The following is a 23799-nucleotide window of genomic DNA, read 5'->3' on the forward strand; positions in this document are numbered from 1 at the left end:
TTTTTGTGTTACATCACCTTACTCTATAACCCAATTCGCCTACGAAAAATACCCATGATGAATCCTTTCTTGTTTTTTGAATTGGCAGAGACCTTGCTGCACAAATTGTATTCAAGTTGCTGAAATTAAGTGATGCTACTCAAACTAACTTACAATATAAACATAACACGAAAAATTAAATTGCTGCTAAGTAAAATGACATAAGGATTTCAGACAAACGTCTTGGTCAGATTCAGAATGTTCCTAAAATTACTTTTCCATTCTGTTTTTTTTAATGAGATTTTGAAATAAATGGAAATATCTGCCTTAGTAATAGTATATTACACAAGAAAAGGGTTTTTAAAAGTGAGTATGAAAAACAAGTTCACATCCCGGGGACAGTGCTTGATTTACAGTGTAGTGTGAAAAAAGAGAGATTGTCTAGATCTAGACTTTGCAGTATTATAGCTACCGTACCTGTAAATTAAATATGGCAGCGCCCACTGGTGAAATTCACGTGAAGCTTGAATTCAGGTAATATCACTAATTTTAAGGCAAAATATTTAAACAATGGTTGTGATTATGTTTTTTATTTTATTTCCGGTTTATTTGGAATCATATCGGCGTGTAAATCGAGTGGAAATGTGTATATATTTGCCTATTTGAAATTTGAACACGGTTTCCGTTCTATCGGCATCGCATCGCCATCGGACCGGTGCCCCGGTGGCGGTGCCCGGTGGCGGTACCGTACGGTACGTAGCCGTGGGGTTACGGCAGATCTCCGGTAGACTATATTCATGACTACCTCGAGCGAAGTTCGTGCAGGCTCCACTCCACTTCTCACTACCGCTAGGCGCTACACTACACTCCACCTACCCGAATTTCGGGTAGGCATGGTTGATGGTAGACCAAAAGCTTCGGTCTCTGTTATGTTGGTTGTTCAGCTGAACTCCGTTGGAACTCCGTTGGCTTCACTCACCAAATACAGAGACCGAAGTTCTAGCGCGATCTGTACAGGGGACTCAATGGCCATATGTTTATGTACTTAAGATCGGATAAAACGGGGAAGTGAATTTGCGCGACAGCCGAGGTAAGTCACTGTTTTTGTTCCTTTTAACTCGATTTTTCTCCGTTTCTTGGCAATTAATGCCAAGAGGGAATATCAATTTGCATTTTGGTCGCATTAATTTTCAAAATTTTTATTGATTAAAGACAAAAATTGAAGAGCCCCGACGGGGGGATTTTGCATTGCAAGTCCCCTAATGGTGGCTGCACGCTAGCGAGCTGTCTGTGTATGAGGAGAACTTAAAAAAAAAATGTTAAAAAACTCCTCAAAACAGACGGCTGCCAGCTGTCTAGGTTGATGGTAGGTGGAGTGTAGTGTAGCGGTAGTGGAGTGGAGTGGAGCCTGCACGAACTTCGCTCGAGGTATATTCATGACATTACTTTAGTTAGTATTTAGTATTAGTAATATATAGTAGTTGACTTCTGCAATTTCTGAACGGCCGATTTACCAGAGTCCAGACTCATTGACTCAACTTCTGGCTTCTGCAGTGATACCTGCCGATCTCCGAACAGCGGGAGAACTGAAACAAGGGAGGGAGAGAGGTCTGCGTTATGCGTCACGCCGCGCCTCTGCCCGGGCGAAGTGTCGTTTTTCATTTATTAATTTATATTATTAGAGTCCTCTAGAGTCTGCGGCGACCGCTGCCAATCTCGATCTGGATGCTTACGATGCAGGACCCACTAGCCAGGAGGTCTAGACCCAGAGAGTAAAAATCATTCGCTAACGTGTGCTTACTCTCCACAGAGCCAGGGATTGCGCCCCATCTATTTACGTGTACTGGGAAAAAAACTGAAATTTTCGCCCCCAAGATTTCTACTTTCCTTCTAAAAGATCTAGCCCTAATGGGATACAACTTTATTTCCGACATTTATACGATATTGATTTCATTTTTAAACAAAATTTCATTAAAAAAAATTATAAAAAGACAGGGAAAACTTGCCGCGATGTTTACGTCGCCATCTTGTTCTTTTTGTTCTTCGCCAAGCTACGAGACGCATATCAGGTGATATCTCTCTTATTTTTTAAGAAATTTTCAGTGTTAATTTTTCTTTTCTTATCTTTTATCATAACAAATGGACCTTAGGGTTGGTTTCCCTTTTATTTCAAAATCTACGTGTACATGTAGATCTAGACCTACATATATTGATTATTTTTTTGTATATTGATTATTTTTTTAATGATATCATCCTTACAGTGGTGGAGCAGAGTTATTATTTGACAAGATCAAGCATCATGATGCTGTTTTGAACTGCAGTCACAACAAATGTAAGTTCTGTTAGAATATAAGAATAAATTTTAGAATATTTGCTCCTACTACAACATATTTAAATCTAGCAATGGCAGATCATAGAGCTAATAGCTCTATGGGCAGATCTAGGGGGGGGGGGCACAGCTGGCCCGCCCCCCCACCCCTTTTGAGAGCCATAATCCAAATTTTTAATGTAAACATGCCGTTTTTACCCAAGTGTGTTCCCCCCCCCTTCTTTTTGTCACATTTTCATCAGGAAAGTGCCCTCCCCCCTATTGGAAAACCTTGGATCCGCTCCTGAACTTCATTTTGGTATAGTTTTTTTTTAAATTTATTTTGGGGGATTCATTGTCAATAAATGTCTTTTCTTATACTTGAAAATGGTTGAAGACAGAACATACTGATTTTTATTAAATTGGTATTATACATGTATGTTCCCTTTTGCTTAAGGAAAAAAAAATTATTCTTCATGTTGTCAAATTAGTGTGATTACTTTATTCATAATTGATTTAGGTTACTTATTTCAGGACACACTTTATTTTAAAGATAAAATGGAGAACTATTTTGTTCTAATTTTCTTATTTCTTTTCAAAGGGACAATCAAGACATTGCTGGTTTGGATCAAAGATAACCTTCTGAAAGAGAGACCAGAGTTATTCATCCAAGGAGACACGGTGTAAGCATTTCAATTTTTTTCTATCAACACAAAAAAAAGAAAAGGAGTATAAAACAGATGGACAGGTCTTTTCTTGAGTGTTGTAATATGTGAATTCAAAAAATGTTTACAGTGTATCTTACTTGTAGGTCAGGTGTGTGTTTCATAAAGCTGTTTGTAAGTTAAGAGCAACTTTAAGAACGACTGGTTAACATTTCTTATGCACTAAATAATCACAAAATGGTGAATATCACCACAAGAAAGGATCACCAGTCGTCACTCTTAACCTACTAACAGCTTTATGAAACGGCCCCCTGGTCTGTTTTCAAGTTTACCTTCATTTTAACTTTTGAGACATATTTTTCATTTGTTATGTATCATTTTTGCATAAAGTAAACATGGAAGTGTTCATTTTCTTCAGTCAAACAAGGTTTTTGTATAGTTGGCTATTGAATGTTATAAAGGTAAATATTTTTGTCTGCAGAGTAAATTTCATGCAGCATACTTTGCCGGTAGATGTGGGTTGGGGTATGAAAGCTAGCATTTCTTAACAGGGTTATGTTGATATTGTGTTTCATGTTTTGATTGACAACTGCCTATTCTAATAGTGAAATCTGTAATTTTGTATCATTTCTTTTGAACAGGAGACCTGGTATTCTGGTCCTTGTAAATGATGCTGATTGGGAATTAGTGGTAAGACATTGCTAGACATAGTTGATGATTATGAAATGAATTCTAGATTTACTTCTCACCTAATGATGTCATTCAAACATACATTTTATTCTTTATTATTGATCAGCTTTGAAAACAAGCATGATTTGGTATGTTAATTGGAAGCTGTGTGTGTTTTTCTTTTTAAATACATAATGCCTATAAATAGATGATTTATCACTCATACTTAAAAGGGAACTTACAGTCTTACTGCATTTGGGACAACACATTTTTTTGCAGACTTATTTTACCACCTTTTACTTTTTTGAAAATTGGAAACCTAAGAGTGTGCATTATTTTAGGAAAGTAGTGTTAATTTGTTTATGAAGTGTTATCCTTTCCAAATTTCATAGATTGCACAAACAAAGAAGACACAAAAGACACAATCTTCTTAAAATGAAGCAAAGTATGTGCCTTAGGAAAATCTATGTCAAACCTCTTAAGAGTGTTTGATGTTGATTATTTCTTGTGTACTGCAGTGGTAAGTGATACATTGCGATTTGTAAGTTTATTTTTATCAATAGATATAGTTCTGTTTTGATATTCACAGTACTGTACTGTGTTAACAGGGTCTGTTTTGCTCATGCCATCAACTTAGATTTGATATTTAGAACAGTAATGTATAGAGATATTGCATCATGTAGAAAAGAGAAAAATAAATATGTTATCTAAAATGTCCATAAATCTGATAACCATTTACATTTATCCTTTCTTCTAAGCTGTTATTTTTACCATCCCTTTTATCCAGGGTGAATTAGAGTACGAGATACAAAATAAGGACAAGATTATCTTCATATCAACCCTTCACGGTGGATGAGCTGCCTTTGACAGTTTCACTCGGGAAAATAAAATTGAAAGTTTAACTCAAAATAAGATGGCCTCGGGCGATGCACAGCCGGCTACCCCCCAAGCCCGCCCTCACAAGTCGGCCAAACCGAAGGTCAATCCAGCGGCGGTGAGTATCCGGAAGCGTCAGCCCCGCAGACTTCCGAAGCGCAAGAATGACATCTACGTGACTCGCAAGTCTAACTTTGCCAGCCAGATGGAAAAGTGTGAGAAACTCTTTGACGGGGGAGAGAAAGAGGTGTTCATTCATGGTCTTGGTGCAGCTATCAACAGAGCACTAAACATTGCTCTTCAGTTGGAGTCCCGAAGTCTTGGCACACTCCAGATATCCATCAGCACTTCCACTGTCAACCTGGTGGACGACATCGAACCACTCTGCGATGAAGGGGACTTTGATACGAGGGAGAGAAGCAACTCTGCTGTCCATATTAGAGTGTTTAGGACTGAAAGCAAGAAAATGGATGGGCCAAATAAGTGATGTGACTTATAACCATGGCCAAGGTCTTTTTTGAGAAAGGATGCAGACATTCCGTGGTGATGATAAAGTTGTATGATGAACTAATCTTTTCTCTCCTTTCTCTGGTTTTAGAATTTAAGTTTGTAGCAGTGTCAGTTGACTCACCTTTGGTTTTCACTGAAACGTACATCAGAGCATATTAGATGATGATTTGATCTCATGGGAATTAAAACAGTTAATGGAGGAATAAACCTTTTATTCTTCAAAAATATGAATGTTGGTTTATGGTTATTCCACATGAGAGAAACAATCACCTCATTTTGTGTTTGAAGGAAAACAATTAAACTGAAAGTACAGAATACTCAAACTCTTGGATGAAAAGAAGCATATAAGAAATAATGCCATTATAATTCATGCAATTTTGATTGCAATAGATATTTTGTTTTGTGAAAATTGCTTAAGTTTCTGGTAATTATGTTACCATGGTTAAATCTATGATAGATCACATATTTGCAAGAAAAACAAATTTGCATTCTCTTAAAGTATTGATTATGGAATTATGATTTATGGTAACAGAAAATATTTTTGAGACCTATTTACAATTAAACAAGAGTCATTATTAGGGGCAGTTAGTTTCCATTTGAACAAAAAACAGCCTATTCTATTTCTGAAAACCTGCAATTCCATTTCAACCTTGAAAGAAAATGTAGACGGCAAAAAACTTGAATTCAATTTTGTGAAGGTAAATTCAGTGAATTTTGCATGAAAATTAAATAACTAAAACTAGTTTTCCACTTTTATTTTAATACTGGCAGACAGAAAATCGATGTCTCTAAATTATGTAAATGGGATCAAGTAGTTTTTGCCACACCATGTTTGATATGTGTACATGATTTGTAAAGCTCTCATTAGCTCAAGAGTTCATGCAAAGATTATGACAAAGTTGCAATGAGTTAACCTGTTGACTTTTGTGATTCACATAATCTTTGTATAAGGATTTCAGGATCTTTTAGCACTTGCTTCTAACTTGCAATAGTAAAAGATAAAACAAAACACACAAAACGAAAGCAGTGTAGTTTAGCCATTTTTGTACAGGTACATGTACTTGATTTGAAAATAAAATGAAGTCAAATTTGTTTTTAAAAAAATCATGGGATTATTGGAATAACAAATGCATTTATGTAACTTGATGCTAAAGTGATAGATGATAGGTGGCCCAGTGGATTAGTCTCCAGACTTTGAAACAGAGAGTCATGGGTTGAATCCTAGCCATGTCATACTTTCTTTCAGCAAGAAATTGATCCACAGTGCGCTGCACTCGACCCATGTGAGGTGAATGGGTACCCGGTAAGATAAATTCCTTGAACGCACTGAGCACCTTTAGCAGCTGGAGCTAAATATGGATAGTGCGCCATCAGCTCCTCATAAATGCTATACATTTTTATTATTATAGAAATAAATAACAATACAAAAAAAGAAATGAAACATAACTGTAATAACCATAAGACGTTCAAATCTGAACTAAATAATTATCTTTTTCCCGGTATTGTGTGAATGATATCTGACATATTGTTAGAGTAAAACACCTTTGTCTTGTCACATATAAATGCCACTATAAAACTGTTGTACATAAACATCAGTGTATATTTTCTCTCTTGACATTTTCCCTGTTAGCCATAGGCTACCCAATAGACTCTGGATGAGCCCAAAGACATATCAATATAAAGCTGTTTAATACGTAATAACAAGTGAAGTATTATGGCCCTTCGTCACCCGGCTTATAATATACACCACCTGTGAATATAATTCATACATCAATGTGCACAGGTTAGGAGTGATTCTGTTAACCCTAGTTGTGTGCACTATATAACTCACCGCCTCATTGGTCAGATCATTCTCGAGAATGCGTGTTATTGGTCAATCTACCAATCAAGTTGTGCTTTTAATACTGTATGCATTTTACCACAGGTCTGTGGATAATTGAAAGTAAAATTTTTTCCCATTTCAAATACAGCCCATCAGGAATATATAGCAAAATTAGTTTGTATCTTAGTGTTGATTCTGAGTTTAAAAAAAGGAGAGTTTTTTTATGTCTCCATTCAATTTAACTTTTGTTTTTCATGTTTTTTATCATGATATTATATATTCAGTTTCTTTTTGTTATATGAATCAAATATGATAATGACGAGTTCAACTCTCACATTAGTTTCTAATAAATATTTGGGATATTATTGAAAAAAATATTTCCGCTTTCTACAATCTACAAATATATTTAGTTGGATAAAATTAGTACTTTATCAGAGCTAGTTCAAATGTATGGAAAATGATTGCAGGAAATGTGTAGAATCAGGTCATTAAGCTTGTCTGGCAAGAGATGTTGCTTTCGGTGAATTTGATTATGGTAGATATGATGATGTCATTGCCTCCAACTTGTAAAGTATAGGTAATAGATGGGATTAGAGGAATGGAAAGTCAGAGAGAGAGAGAGAGTGAAAGAGAGGGAGGGGAGAGAGAGCAAGGCTTAGATAAAGTTTTGTGTGAGTTTGGGAAGCACTGAAAGACATTGATAGTTTGAGTCTTTTTTGTTAAGAATAAAATTTTGGTTTCAGATGTCTAAAGAGAGATGGGTGGAAGGGGGGGGGGGGGGGCAGGGTGGGCAAGTGAATTTCTAAATAGTTAGAAAATACTTGCCTGCAAATATATTTAACTTGCCCCAAAAATAATTCAAAACAATGTTTTACCGCTTCAAAAGAAAGTATTGTGGTATATACTATTGTCTTTTTTCCTTTTTTTTTACATGAACTGATGTACCTTGTAATATTGTATTTTTTCTAAGTGATTTTATCTTGACTTTCATGACCAAAATTAGTGTCAATATGCCATTAGATCAATTTCCTCTTATAGATTTTCTTGTACTTTTGTATATGACCATGGCACGGTAAAAAGGGGAATCACTGAAAATAATTAAAGAAAGAAAGAGAGAAAGAAATAGGGAAAAAAGAAAGAAAAGGAAAGGAAGGGAGGATGAACGAATGGGTGAAAGAAAGAATGGAGGAGAGAAAGAAAAAAGAAGAAAAAATGAAAAGAAAGAGAGAAAACAGGATGGAAGAAAAAATGAAGGAAAGAAAAGGTTTCATTCATTATTTGAAATAAAGAAAATGAAAGGAAGGGAGGATGAATGAATGGATGAAAGAATGAAGGAGGGAAAAAATGAATTGAATTGAATTGAATTGAATTGAATTGAATTTATTCAAACCAGTCAAAGGAGATCAAAATACAAACAAAATAAATGGTTACATTATAAAGAACTAAAACAAATGACAGGTTTGGGACCCCAAAGAAGCACAGCTTGTAATCAGGGGCCCCTGCATAATATATTTTACTCAAACATGGAATAACTATGAGAATAAGAAGAAAAAAAAATACAAGGTATTTAAAGATCACAACAGGAACATTACCCACACGCAAGCATACACACACTCACACAGACAAACACACACATTCACACTCCAAACATGTCACCCCCAGGTGCAACTAACAACTGGTCTTAAATTTATCAAGTAGGTATTTATGACATAATTTCTTAAACCGAGACAGGGTACAGCTACTTCTTATATCAGCAGGACACATATTCCATTCTTTAACGCAAATTGTTCTGAAGGATTTCAATGTAGCATTAATTCTAGCATAGGGTTGGTGAATAAGATGTCTCTGACGTGTGTTATAATTATGAATCTTAGAATTAACCACAAAAGTTTCTTGTAAAAAAGAACAATGCAGGGATTGGTATTTATACATGAAAATAACACAATTCAGCGAGACCATTTCATTAAATGGTAACATATTCAACTGCAAAAAGAGCGGGGAACTTGGAGCCAGATAATTTGAATTTGTTACATATCTTATAGCTTTCTTTTGAAGAACTTGTAGTTTACGTACATGAGTCCTATATTTATTCCCCCAAGCAATATTGCAATACATTAAATGTGGCACAATTAGAGCATTATATAAAGAAATCAATGTTCGTTGAGGTAAGAAATATCTTACTTTTGATATCACACCAACATTACGAGATACTTTAGAACACACATTATTAAGGTGATAATTCCATGACAAGTATTCATCAACTGTGACACCAAGAAATTGCACACTTGAGCTGAATTCAATTTGTCGACCACCAACTATTATTGGATCTATATTATCAAAGACCCTCTTTCCCTTTGTTCTAAATAAAACACATTTTGTTTTACTTGTATTCAGTAACAGCTTATTACAACAAAACCAGGCAAAAACATGACAAATTTAAGTATTTACCTCCCGAATAAGACTTTGCAAGTTCTTATGAGAATGTAATAAACAGGTGTCATCAGCATATAAAGAATATGTAAGCAATTTGGAAGAATTAACAATATCATTAATGTAAATTAGGAAAAGCAGCGGACCAAGAACCGATCCTTGCGGTACTCCAAATTTAATATCTCTATATTCTGAGCTGACACCATTGATAACTACAAATTGTGACCGGTTTTCTAGATAGCTTTTAAACCAGTTTAAAGCCATCCCACGAATGCCATAATATTCAAGTTTAATTAAGAGTATACTGTGATCAATGGTGTCAAACCACCAACTATTATTGGATCTATATTATCAAAGACCCTCTTTCCCTTTGTTCTAAATAAAACACATTTTGTTTTACTTGTATTCAGTAACAGCTTATTACAACAAAACCAGGCAAAAACATGACAAATTTAAGTATTTACCTCCCGAATAAGACTTTGCAAGTTCTTATGAGAATGTAATAAACAGGTGTCATCAGCATATAAAGAATATGTAAGCAATTTGGAAGAATTAACAATATCATTAATGTAAATTAGGAAAAGCAGCGGACCAAGAACCGATCCTTGCGGTACTCCAAATTTAATATCTCTATATTCTGAGCTGACACCATTGATAACTACAAATTGTGACCGGTTTTCTAGATAGCTTTTAAACCAGTTTAAAGCCATCCCACGAATGCCATAATATTCAAGTTTAATTAAGAGTATACTGTGATCAATGGTGTCAAAGGCTTTACTTAAATCAAGGAATGCACCAAGGCAAAATTTTCCATCATTCATAGCAGTGATAATCGTGTTAATCAAGTTTAATACACCCATGCTAGTAGAGCAATTTTTCCTGAAGCCAAATTGATGTGGTGTCATGATATCATAATGCAGCAAATAATCATTTAATCTTTTGTACATTATTTTCTCTAAGATCTTTGAGAAGATAGGCAACAAAGCAATTGGTCTATAATTTTCAATGCATTTACGATCACTCTTTTTGTAGACAGGAACAATTTTGGCGATTTTTAACTTAATGGGAACGATACCTTGAGATATTGACTTATTGAAAACATGACACAGTGGGTCAGCAATGACATGAATGCAACCTTTGATAACTTTAGGGGAAATGTCATCTGAACCACTTGATTTAGAAGCCTTCAATGATGACACTAACCTTGTGATTTCATAAACTGATGTTGGTCTCAGAAATAGAGATGATGCATAATTTTGCCTTGGCATGTAATCTTTGAGAGATGTTTTGGCTTCTGAAATTTCTTTACTGATATTTTCAGGCAAATTAATAAAATGTTTATTAAAATACTCAACTTTCTGCAGATCTGTAGCGAGTAAATTTTCACCATGATACATTTCATCTGGTATAAGATCCCTTTTCCCTCTTCCAAGCAGCTCATTTATGTGAGTCCAAGTCTTCCTAATATCCTTCTGTGTATTTTTAAAAACATTGTCGTAATAATCTTTTTTGCTTTTCCGAACTAGAATTGTCAACGCATTCTTATAAGCAAGATACTTCTTTTTATTTCTCTCATTTTTACATTTAATGTACGTACAGTATAATTTATATTTATGATTAATAGATTTTAAGAGACTCTTAGTAATCCATGGTTTTCTACATGTACATTTGCGTTTCTTATTCAGTTTAACGATGGGGAAATGAATATCATACAACCGAGAAAAGATAGACAAAAAATAATTATAAGACTCATCTGCATTTGTCAATGTGTAAAGAAATGACCAATCAAAAATAAAGAGATCTTGTCTAAAACTTTCTATCTTTTTATCAATAATCAAACGCTTGTAGACCTCACTACTCGTTTTGACAGATATAACAGCCGGCTCTTTATTGATGCTGAATATTGGCATATGATCAGACAAGTCTGAGCAGAAAATACCACTTTCAAAAGCATCTCGCACACAATTTGTAAATATATTATCTATGAGTGTTGAAGAAGAAGAAGTAATGCGTGTAGGTTTTGTAATAAGACTAAAAAAGCCAAATGATGTAAAAAAAAAAGAGATCAACAAAATCTTTTACTCGATCATCAGAGTCATAATGCAACAAATTAGTATTAAAATCGCCCATAATATAAGTATTATTATTTTCGTGACTAAGAACTTGTAAGTCGTGTTCAAAGTAAAAAACAAATGACCTCACATCATTGTCAGGTGCTCGATATACACATCCAACAACAGTCTTAACATTATTTAAAACAAATTCTATGTATATACATTCGTAGCCCAAAGTTACTTTTGACAGATCATCGCGAATTGTATATTCAAAACCCTCTCTAATATAAAGAGCAACACCACCCCCTCTTTTATTTTGTCGACAAACTTGAACAAGAGAATATTCAGGGATATGAAATAAATTCACATCTGTAGATGGTTTGAACCAGGTCTCTGAAATCCCAATAATAGAAAAATTGTGTTTCACACTGGATAAGAAAACGACAAGATCTTCAAAGTTTCTAAATAGACTTCGTGAATTTACATGAATAGAAAGAAAGAGGAAAAAGAATAAAGGAAAAAAAAAATTCCTTCATTCTTTGAAAGAAAGAAAAGAAAAACAGAAAGGGATGAAGGAATTAAATAATAATGAAGGAAAGAAAGAATGAAAGGAAGGATAGAATAAAAGCCAATGGAAGAAGGAAGGAAATAAAGAGCAGAAAGAAAAAGGAGAGGGATGAAGGAAGCAAAGAAAAACAGGAAGGAAGGAAATAGCGAAGGGAAGAAAGAATAAAGGGCAAAAAGGAAAGAAGAAAATAGAGAATGGAAGAAAGGAAGGAAAGGGAACAGAGAATGGAGAAGAAAAGAAAGATAGAGTGAAAGAAAGAATAAACAGATATAGGAAAGGAATGGTGAAGAGAGCAAAGAAAATTGTAAGGAAAGAAAGAATGAATGAAATAAAGAAATAAGATGGAAAATAAGAAATGAAGGAAAGAAAGAAAAAAAAAGAATGAGGGACATAAAGAAGGAATGAAGAAAATAAATTAACACAGAGAAAGGATCGGGAAAGAAAGCTAGGAAAGATTGAAAATAAAGAGAGATGGAACAATACAAAGGCAAGCAGAAAAGATAGAAGAAAAGATGAAGAAAGAAGGAAAGATGAAGCAAACTTCAAACAAAATAAAACAAATAGGCCTATTTAGTCATCTGACAAAAATCTTACTGATATTTGTTTTTTTTTAAATATATTTTAAACATTGCTAGAAAACTAAAATGTTTTAGAAATGAGTAAAATTTCAAAGTGAAAACATTGTCAAACTTAAAAATTAGATGAATCATCGCGGCACACAGTACATGCACGCACCTTTAGCTAGCTTTCTTCCCACTACAAGTATCACAACACCGATCACAAGACTCATAACAAAATCTTAAACAATTAGTTGTAAAACTCAATAAATTGCTCCTCGATCACATCACCAAATCAGCAATCTGAGAATCCATACAATTAAAACAACTTCCCACCGATTTTGCGATTATTTTGGTGGAAAAATATTTTTCATGTGAGATTTGTGAAATTTCATTCCCCAGTCAGAATTTTGCTTTCCCAATTTGGGCAAGTAGTTTTTGCCTTTATTTCAAAACACTTTTTGCCCGACTCTAACTTTTACTTGCTCCGGGCAGTCGGGCAAGCGCTTATGTCGCACCCTGGGGGTCATGGAGTGGCAAATAAAGCGAAATGGGGGCTGGTAGAAAGTGTAATGTTAAATGTAATAATTATATTTTATCAAAATTCTGTGATTTCATAGCTCGACGTCATCTTCAGATTCGTGGCTCCTTTCTTTCATCATTTTCACCTTGTTCAGTATTGATTCCTCCTCTTTATTTTTGGTTTTGTTGGCTAGAACAACGATCAAACACGACTACAATATCACATTGAAACCCTCTTACTTTCTGTCATTTCATACGCCTCTCTCGCCCCACTCCCTCCCTCAAGATCCCCCACTCTCTTCCTCCTCTCTCTTCCTCCCCCTCTCTCTCCAATCTCTCTGTCCATCACTCTCCTTGAATCTTTCTCCCCTCCCTGGGGGTCTCCCCCTTTCCATTCTTCCATCACTTTCTTCTACGTATCCTCACATCCCTCGCATATGACATTCATAACCAAAATATGCCACATTCTTTCTTTATTTCACCTATCACAAGAGTCAGGGATGATAGCGGAATGTCAAATATCAAAAGAACTTCGGAAACACTTGTTAATCAAACATTTCCCAATCTGTCTAATTAGAACCGATATTATAAGCTTTTCTAGCAGTAGAAATACGCAGAAAACCAATGCGTCATGGGGAGGAGGCCCATGATGATGATAATTATTGCGGTAATTTTGACGGAAGCACATTTTATCTTCAGTAATTGCAAGAGAGAAGCCTTTTGTCGGTTCTTGATTGAATTACTTCCAAAAAGGGGGCGAAATGGATCGCGCGCATTATCAGGTAGTTCACTTTACTGAAGCAAAAATAAAGGAAGTGTATATTATGAAATTTGTGGAATTTTTTCGACCATCTTCATGACTCATGTGTTAACGAACCTCCGACAAGAATGGTAAATTTGTACATTGCTTTACACATACTTTTAATTAACTAGGCTGGGACAGTAAGATGCTGGCTGCGACCCCTTCCTATTGTATACATCGAGAATGATATAGACATATATAGCCCTACTACAAAAAAGTATTTAAAAAAAGAAAAAAAAGAATGTGACAACAAATTAGAAAGCCTTATTATTTTTTTCCCGCGTGTAATTCTTTCTTATATTATTTCTATAATAATACGCTCAAAATAAAAGACAAAAACAATTAGAAAAGTCTCTAACAAAAAAGGATTTTTTTTAAAAGTGTCTGTATAATATCGCTCTTTGAGAGGGCATGCCATTCTTGACTTAATGTCTGTGTTGCTCACTGAAATAACTTTGAAACTTTAAATTGTAGCACCCCCTCCCCCCCCCCCCCCCCCTTGTCCCGCTGATCCAGGCTAGGGTGTCGAATCAGCCACCATATCCTTTTTTGGCGGGGATTTGTTTTTAACTTGCTCTGTTATTCACCGACCTTCCATGCAAGTGTCTAACCCCAATACCCTTGGAAGAAAAGCTTTGACCCTCGATCCAATACCCCCCCCCCCCACCTCCCGATTGGTAGGTAGGACGATGTTACTCGCGGTCATTTGGTGCTGGTACCCCAGCAAGAAGAAATTGGATGATCGACTGATGATTACCCTCCGACCGTGGAGCTGTACAATCACATCCGTAAGATGAACTTCGAGAAAATTGAATAATTTGGCTAATGGGCTATTTTTAGAGCTCTTCCTTTTGAAAGTGGTTTCGGGGATTTGCGAAGGAATTATGCTAATGTCACGTGTTCATTTCTCAGGGTCCTGTCAATATTATTGGTTATGAATTTAGAGAGTAATCGTGATTTGTTCTTCTATATATTCGTGAAAGCCCCCTCCCCCTCCACATAGCTGCTTGGAGGATGATAATGTGTATTAAAGTTGGTATTATATTATTCATTTTACATACAATAATTAATCAAGAGCAGGGCGTCCCTTCAAATAAGGGACACAAATGGGAGAGTGAAGGAAAAGAAAAAAAAATAGGATAAAAAAGAAAAAAAGAATTATAAAGAAAAGGCCGAGATCGTTTAAGGCTATACTACCCCTAATTTAAAGAAGTAAAATAAACCCTCGCATTTACATCGTCCATCAAAATACCCTGGAACCGCACCGATTTAAAATAATCTAATTGTGATTTTTACATATAAGCTCTAAAAATACTTTGTTAAAAATATGGTTCTCGTCGAAAGTTTGGGCGACATTTGGCACATCTATAATGTTAAATGCAACGGAAAATGTTATGAACTCCCAAATAGGGCCTGTATTTTTAGATTTCTTGGTATTTATTTTTCCGGTTACTTTTCGGGCGGCGAAACACCGGAAAATCGATAGTTTGTACAGCCCTTGCGTTGCTTCTATATTCTGCTTTGAATACAATTCAAACCAGCTATAATGATGTTATGCTCAACAAATAACGAATTAATATACAACCATATTATAAATCTTACTTTTATTCCTTAGTGTTCACATTTATTTAATTGCCACAGAATGCAGAAAACATTTTGATTCTATATCTTCCCATATCAGATTCATCGGAATGCCTTTGCATGTAGCCATATTATACTTATATAATCATACTTTGACAAATGAAACAATATAATGTCAGTCTTGCATCTTTTTACATTTACAATAAGTGACAACTAATGTTGGTGGCAACATTTACATAGCATAATTTGCCTAGTGAATGGAGCCTATAAAATAAACAGACACGTTTTCGTAATATCTTCAATATATGTTTGTATCAATGTGTAACTTGAATAGATATAGTGATTGCGCTTAACTCGAATAGACCATCCACAAAAATACATTAATTTGGAAAAGAAATCGGGCAACTGGAGGGAAATCTGAGGTAGAACTATTGTATTCAAATCATACAGATGACTTTATCATCGAACGGAATCATGAAAGAGAAGTTTGCTCCCGCAAGGTGAGCACAAATATGGCATCTGATTAATCTCTCGCCGTCTTCTGATCATTCTTCGATAAAGTTGAAATGATCTCATATTTTTATCGCCGTTAGATGTAAGATAGAAAAAAAGTTATTGTTACAAATCCATTGTTATCAATCTCCCCTTTGTTCGAGAACTGTGCATGTAGTGGCCTACTAGTATTTTGCGATATAAATTACAGCAGCAGGGGCGGATCCATGATTTTTCAAAAGGGAGGACACATTATCCAAGCAAAAAAAAGGCTTCACTTTCAAAGGGGGGGGGGCACACTTCTTTTTAACGACATTTTTACATTACAAATTTTAATTGTGCCTCTTAAAGAGGGAGGGGCACGGGCCGGCTTTGCCCCCCCCCCCTCGGATCCGCCAGTGTACAGCAGTACTACTACTTAGAGATTTAATGACATTCACAAAGTATATTTCAAAATGCTTAAAAAGAATACGACTAAAATAAGGTTTGCTTTAACGCATATCTGAAAGGGTCGTTACTGTAGAAAGTTAGCCATTACAGACAGATGTATACAGGTCCGTAATGTGTACTAATGACAATGTGTCAAATATTTTGAGAAGGGCGAACATATGACCGGCGTATGTAGACAACTTTCTAACAAGTCGCGAGAGAGCGAAATTTTTGACCTTTTAAAAAACAATAATCTTATTTGGGATAAATTTTAACGTTATATTCAGAAAGATATATAATGTTTAAACCCATTTTTCTTTCCCTTCTTTCGTTGTCTTCTTTCCTGATCGAGACAAATTTTTGGGAGAAGGGAAGGGAATCCATACGTCAAATTTTGAATTGTTGTCTTCAATACGCGTATTGAAGACAACAATTCAAAATTTGACGTATGGATTTCTGTTAATGTCTGTAATCTAATACAGGGGCCGCGGAACCGGGGGGGCTGGGGGGGGGGGGGCTTCAGCCCCCCCCCCCCCAATTTTTTCCAAAACCGTGTACAAAAACGTAAAAATGACCATATGATTGTGATTTTTAGCATGGTCTACCCCCACTATTGGTTCAGCCCCCCCCCCCCCCCACTTTGAAAACCGTTCCGCGGCCCCTGTAATATACCAAATATTGAAAATACAAGACTCAATCGTTGATCGTGTTGTATGTAAGCCAAATATATATTTTATGAGTTAATGTTCACTTATCTATTCGTCGATCTTTTCAGCAAGCAATCAGGCAATCAGACACGATTCATCCTTTTTCCATTTGTTTACATTTTCTTATGTAACAATTACTCTTCATTCATATCGAATTTGAATACCAAGGAAAACTTGGATCTGCGATGATTTTGTCAGATGCACAATAGAGTTCTGTCTCTTAAATCATCTAGGAAACCATCTGAATTGAATACGCAAAAAGGTTATCAAAGTACAAATGAAATGTTGGTATGGTTTGTCTACGATTATTATGATACCACATTTCACTTGTTGAACCTAACGACCAATCCAAGTTCTAATAAAGGCCTATTTTTCTTTTTGTCTCGCGTACATAGTTTGACTTCCTGCAGAAGATCAAAAGTCCCTCTTAAGAACATGATAATGTTCTTGGTGAGAAAGACCGATGCCGACATGCCGTAGTCGAGCCAAAGATGACATCGAAGCGCAAAGTACGGGACATCGACGAGGAGCATGAACAGGACGTTCTTCAGGAAGAAGACTTGTTCCCATGATTCCGAGTTGCGCTTGTGCGCGCTACGTTTGGCAGCAATAAGACGAAGCGCGAAGAGCGGAAAGACCGGAAGTACGATGCAGATGCACCCAAATGCCAAGATGGCGGCCCGGAGATGGAATGGAAGGGTTGCGTTTGACTCGATTTCATGCAGCATATCAAGGAGGTCAGTGGTGTCTAGAATGGCCAGGCCGACGACGGTACCTAACTTCTGTATCTGAAGACGGTATCTTGCGTTGTCGACGTCCTCATGGTGGCTGTAGGCAAGGAGCATGAAGATGAGACCCGCCATCGATACGGCAATCGTCAACATGTCGGATGACGACAACCACCAGAAGATCTGTGGGTGGTCCTTGCTATTGTAGATCTTGACCAACTTTGCGATGAGTACCCCAGAGTAGACCAGCCATGAACAGTAAGCGAAGGGAAGTTCTTGAGGTAAATGCCGCTCCTTTTTCGGGATTTCCGGATAGGGTTGCCTGGCACGGATCCGGACCATCACAAAGGCGACGGTCCAGAAGATCAGGACTAGACTGTCGCAGATGATCCAGATATAACCCCGACGGAAGCCCGTCCCGTTTCCAAAACGGATCAAATAATAGTCTATTAGAGCATTTTGCGTCACGAGAACAATGAGACACAAGACCTTTACGAAGACATCAACGCACCCCGAGCGCACCTCTTCTCCCATATTGTCAAATGTTCTGTAAGAAATGTTGTCGAAGGTAGGACACACACCCAAGATAATCAGAAATTATCCCTGCGAATAACAAGAGTGTTTATTTAGCAACTAGGCCATGTGAACTGAAAATATCACTTTATATAAGTTGATTTAGTCAATAGTCAATCCAAAAGCAAATTCGGTGTATTACTCAACAACTGCATCCAAGTTTTAAGTGTGGCAAAGTCTTGGCACGTTTGAATCAATATAGATATGTCATTCAAACTTCGTTTTGTTTATCGACAGCACGGGGCTCCACTCTTCCGTTCTGTATTTTTCTTTAAATATGATCACTCGCACAACTCGTATTATTTCCGTTTTTCATTTCCAATCAGAGGTACTAGATTCAAATAGTTGATTGATACCGAGATGTCTTCAAGACTAAGTTGCTTTGATCAAGACGAAACTAGGACGCGTCGCGTCATTCTAACGACGATAACTGCGAATTCGGTGTGCGCTTAGTTGAAAAAATATGATTTCATTTCCATTGAGCAATTAAGGTATGAGAAGCAGCAGGTTCAAGCTGCTACATTTGTACGGAAATATATATGCTCTGCGTTCCACATAATCCCAGTCTTTTCAAATTGACATCAAAATAATAAACATTCATTTGTTTGAATGTTCTAATAAAGTTATCGAGGTAAGTATGAGATTGACGTCAGAGTTCGGTGATCTTTAGCTCTATCCGTCGTCACAACATTCCATAATTATACTCACTGGATTGAGCGGGATTATCATATCAGTTTAAATGCTAAGACGTGGAATGATACCCGGTAGCACAAGATGAGTAGGATCACGGGAATTTATTCCTGGTGGAAGTTAGGTGAATCATCACAACGTCTTTCATTCATATAAATCTCACAAAATGCATGTAAATGTCACCGACAATACATCGTTGATGGGTCAATGATCCGCGTACAACACCAAACTAGTCGCTCACTTTGTCGACATACAGGGTGTGAAGTGGATCAACAGTTTGAGCTTATTCATAATATTTTATCTCCATTCTGAGCTTCCCCGCTAACATCGTTTTCACGTCTTCCGCCGCGCCAAATCCCCGATGACAGCAACTAGGGTTAACACATAGCGATCGTCTGCAAAGCAACCCGCGATGATTTGGCGGGAAATTGATTCCGCTGCCTGCTGGGGGCAGATAATTTCACTGTTCCTTCTGTTCCTTTTCTCTCGCATTAACGTCATCAATTAATCTGAAGTGTCTTCACCTCAGCGAACACACCTTATTTGAAATACAAAGAGATTAGATGAACACGACAGAAATACTTTCTCTACAATCCTCTAGCGTATAGATCGCTTTGATGGAAGATACCAACTTTATACTTGCAGATGTGAGGTATCTCACTCTCTGTTTAATCCAAACTTGTCATCCAATAGATTAAAGAGCGGGAAATTCGTTCAACTTGGTGCAACTTGTCTTTACGAAAACTCCATTTAGCTCACGATCCTTTGTTCATGGGGCAGGGGCATCAACAACTGAAAATTGACTATCGCTGCGCTGAAGACTCGTAAGCTACCAGTTCCAGATGAAAAAAAAATGGTGAAGGAATGATGCAATCAAACGAATGTTTGTTTGATGTAAGCGAATGGTTAATCTGACCAACATGCAAAGAACCTTGTACATTCCAGACCACCTCAGGTAACGATGAACCGCTTCCCACCTTGGATATGAAATGGCGCGAAATATTTCAGGGGACATCCCTTTCTCCATAGTTTCGGCAGGTTCATTGGTTCATTGATGATTCAACATCGAAACAGATCGGAATGCGCACGCGCAATTCAACCCCTCTCTTCTTTATCTCGATCTCTGCCGACAAATTTCTACCTGATTTTGCACTCGGCTCCAAAAGTAGGGGGACTCTCGTCTGCTATTTTTGGCATTCTTGACGTCATTCATTTGATAAGCCAAAACAATTGACTTTAACTCGCCAGTGCAGTGTCCCAATTTTGACCGCTTCTTGATTGTAGGCCAGTAGGACACACCAGAACTTAGTGCAGTGTATTTTAAACTGCAATTTAAACCTCACGTTTTACTCTTACATACGATATATACTTTTTTACAGAAAGGATTATCAATAAATGCATTGTGCACACACTTTGAGGAAGAACATAGTTCTTAGATTTTCACGATGACAATGAAAACTGTAAGATATACATACATGCATGTATATATTTTGCACTTTTCTGTTTGTACAAAGATATAACAAAATAAAAGGAAAATATTAGACGAATACATTTATGGCAAAATTTATAATAAAGTTCCATTGATTTTCCAAAGAAAGTAAGTTCCAACAGCATTTTATTCTCCAACGAGTAGTAAACTTGTGAAGAGGAAAGGCTACTATAGCCTAGTTTCGAACCCCGATCGGTCACCCAGTCGCGAGACCACCACCACTGGGACCTGGCACCCCTTTGGCCCTTTCTTGAACCCCTGTCCTATCGGTAGACCAAATCCAATGATCCACTGAAAGTTTCCGATTATTTCCAGAAGATCTCTATTTGCTTCGATTATGGTGACCGTGTTTTCAGGAGCTTACAATTTGGCAGATCACTGTAAAAATGCTATTCAACATCAAAGTCAGAAGAGAAAAATATTGATAATAAATCTGATTTTTTATAACGAATGGAATAGGCGAAAGTCATTTTGCTGTGCAGAGGTTAATTAGAGTTCAACTAGACGTAAAAGTGATAATTGAATGAGCATTTCTCTGCAGGAATATCCTTTACCCCCTCGACATTATGCCGATGACCTCTCGGCAATTGCCGGATCTGAGTCAAAACTAGAAATATTCTTATATAGATAAGAAAGATGGAAAGAAAGCTATAACAAAATCTCGAAAGATATTGAGGCGTTTTCAATTCTAAACCGTTTTAAATTTACAAGACGTCTCAATCAGATGATCCCAATTCTGCTTATTAATCGCATCGCCCCATGCAGCGAATATGTAATTGTGCAAAATTAAAATTGAATTGGGTTCCACTTATCATCTCATGAGGAAAATATTAAACTGTAAGTGTGGGAATACTTTGAAAACATTAAAATTAAATACAGAAAACGTAATGTTTGGAATTACTCCCGTGAAGAGTAGAGCCTTAAATACAGTTTTTGTTTGGGTAAAATGGAGGATAGACATATATTGAAATAAATTGGGTGGATTTCACCTCGTGCTTCCAACAATTCTAAACAAAAATTCTCAAAAATAAATTGCCAACGAAACAACGATTATATTTTTTATACAGTGTATCACAAGGGTACCTCTTTGCAAAAACTTGAAAATAGATTAAAAAGAAACTGGTCAAGTTTATTTTTTTCGATGTCTATAAGATATTTTATTGGGTATGAAGAGAGAGAGAGGGGGAGAGAGGGGGGGGGGGAGCGAGCGAGAGATGGTGGAGGGGGCGATGGGCGGGAAGACTAAAAGGATTTATTTTCAATTGGTCTACTGCCAATTCGTCCAGTAGCCAACTCGTCTACTATCATTCAATCTACCAATAGTTCGCTCACTTTCAACATGGTCTTATTGCCATTTCGCCCACTCACCATTTCCTCTAAAAACAAGTTTGTCCAATATCCATTTAGTCCATATACCATTTGGTCTAATTGTACTAAGTGTTAATAAATTGGGCGAAATAATCGAATGAATAAATGGATATTAGACCAACTGGTTATGAGACGAAATGGTCATAGACAAACTGGTGATTAGACGAAGTGATGATTGGACCAAATGTTTTTTTTTAAGTGCACACCTACTTACCAATAATGCATATAACATTTCCATTTATGTGAAAGCAGGATAAAGCAAGACGAAGTGTTGATGGACGGAATGGCATTAGATTAAAGGAAGCCATACCATGAGGGGAGTGGACGAGTTGGCAGTAGACGAAGTGGCAATTTACCGACTAAAGGTAAGCGTTAATGTTTGATTCTTAGAATAAATATCAAGATATCGAAGCTTCCCTGGAATGTATTAAGAAGAGTTGACTGTATTTGCAGTGGCAATGTAAGAAAGACTCAATTCATTTTTAATCTGTCAATACCTATTGACCTAGCTAATATGCCTACGGCTTATCCTAATCCAACTAATTAACCTACTTATTTTATCATCATGAAACCATGATCCGGTCATCTTCCGATTGCGTTCACTGATGACGTGAAGTGAATACCCTTATACGTATGATCAGCGAAGTTGGTCGTCGGCAGATCCTAGAATTGGTAAAAGATTATTTATTTTGATTGATATTAAGAAATAAATAAATTATTAAGAAATAAATTCTTGCCAGATACATTTTTCACTCTGGTTGAGTGCAGCACAATTAAGATGCATTTGTTGTTAAGAAACTTCGCGCCAGGGTAAGATTTGCAAACATATTCTTAAAAATGAACTTTCAATCAGACTGAATTTAAAAAAAAGTTAAATTTTGATAAGTTTATTTTACCTATATAATATAAAACATTAGCTGAACTATCGGATATAACACAATCAGTTCTAAAACCAATTTTAAAAACTAAGTCGAAATTCTATGGCGTTTGATTTTCATTTTAATAGTAGGCCCTAGTTTGGCAAGTAACACCGAATCAAACGGTAAATAAAATCATACTACTCCCGGATTTTCCTTACTTCCACATTGATATTTTTAAAAATTGAACTTTTATTTAATTAATCTCAAAGTCCAACGAAGGCTATATAAAGTACATGTACCTAAATTTAAGGTGAGGAACTGTCCGTCTATTATGACGTCATAAATTCGTGACGAATCAGAACGGCTCGCTCGAGATAAACAGGTGTACAAAAGTTACATACTGAGAGGATTAGTTATGTGACGTCAACTCTGTAGGAAAAACATAACAAAATGACAACACATGTTGGTGGGTAGTTGTTGGTCCCAACTAGGACAATATTTTTTCTTCATTTTTACGGATATTTTAGACACCTTTGGATGACGTCATCACCATGCCTGTCTATTGTTTCATCAGTAAATGTCAGTATGTATTTCCTAAATCATCTCATTTCGAGGTAGCCAGATTTGGCGTCGAGGACTGGTCATTCATTTCCGCTAATTCCATGATCAAAGGAGGCCTTGAGCCAAATTCGACCAAAACTTATTTGCTGTACGATCTCTCAACCACGGAACTGGGGAGCGTTTCATGAAAGGAAATGTCGGATTATTTTATCCGACAAAGCGTGTTTTATACGACTGTTACCATAGAAACTCTGTTTCTGATTAGCCAATCAAAATCAGGAAAGCCATCAAATCTGACAAATTGTTGGATACAAATTTTGCTGAATCGTTCCCCCAAATTGGAAATGGTGGAAAAAATGTAAAGGAGTATCCGGGAAGGTACCGGTCACCAGAAATAATATTCTTTCATTCTGTGAAGATATACAGCTTATTATCAAGCTTTTGCAATTGAATGTCTTTATAAAGTTTCCTCACAAGCACTAGCGTACCTACGGGGGGGGGGGGGCAGACTGCCCCCCTGACGAGTCACAACCCATGCAATGGACATATCCCTGCCCCC

General features: G+C 36.5%; 3 protein-coding genes across 3 annotated transcripts; 2 read left to right on the forward strand and 1 right to left on the reverse strand.

Moving 5' to 3' along the window:
• Positions 1 to 434: 434 nt before the first annotated feature.
• Positions 435 to 7204, forward strand: LOC129278370 (ubiquitin-related modifier 1-like). The gene is made up of 5 exons (XM_064110499.1): positions 435 to 513; positions 2241 to 2311; positions 2889 to 2970; positions 3594 to 3642; positions 4409 to 7204. The coding sequence occupies exons 1-5, from the start codon at positions 470 to 472 to the stop codon at positions 4475 to 4477; spliced, it is 315 nt and encodes a 104-aa protein (XP_063966569.1). The 5' UTR covers positions 435 to 469; the 3' UTR covers positions 4478 to 7204.
• On the forward strand, positions 4535 to 4984 carry LOC129278369 (ribonuclease P protein subunit p20-like). The gene has a single exon (XM_054914558.2). The coding sequence runs from the start codon at positions 4535 to 4537 to the stop codon at positions 4982 to 4984; it is 450 nt and encodes a 149-aa protein (XP_054770533.2).
• Positions 7205 to 15351: 8147 nt separating the features above from the next.
• LOC129278387 (transmembrane protein 121B-like) lies at positions 15352 to 19956 on the reverse strand. Its single transcript, XM_064110582.1, has 2 exons — positions 16924 to 19956; positions 15352 to 16737 (listed from the first exon to the last, which is right to left on the reverse strand). The coding sequence occupies exon 1, from the start codon at positions 18231 to 18233 to the stop codon at positions 17295 to 17297; it is 939 nt and encodes a 312-aa protein (XP_063966652.1). The 5' UTR covers positions 18234 to 19956; the 3' UTR covers positions 15352 to 16737; positions 16924 to 17294.
• Between the last annotated feature and the right edge of the window lie 3843 nt (positions 19957 to 23799).

The sequence above is a fragment of the Lytechinus pictus genome, chromosome 15 (genome assembly GCF_037042905.1).
Source record: "Lytechinus pictus isolate F3 Inbred chromosome 15, Lp3.0, whole genome shotgun sequence".
NCBI lineage: Eukaryota > Metazoa > Echinodermata > Echinoidea > Temnopleuroida > Toxopneustidae > Lytechinus > Lytechinus pictus.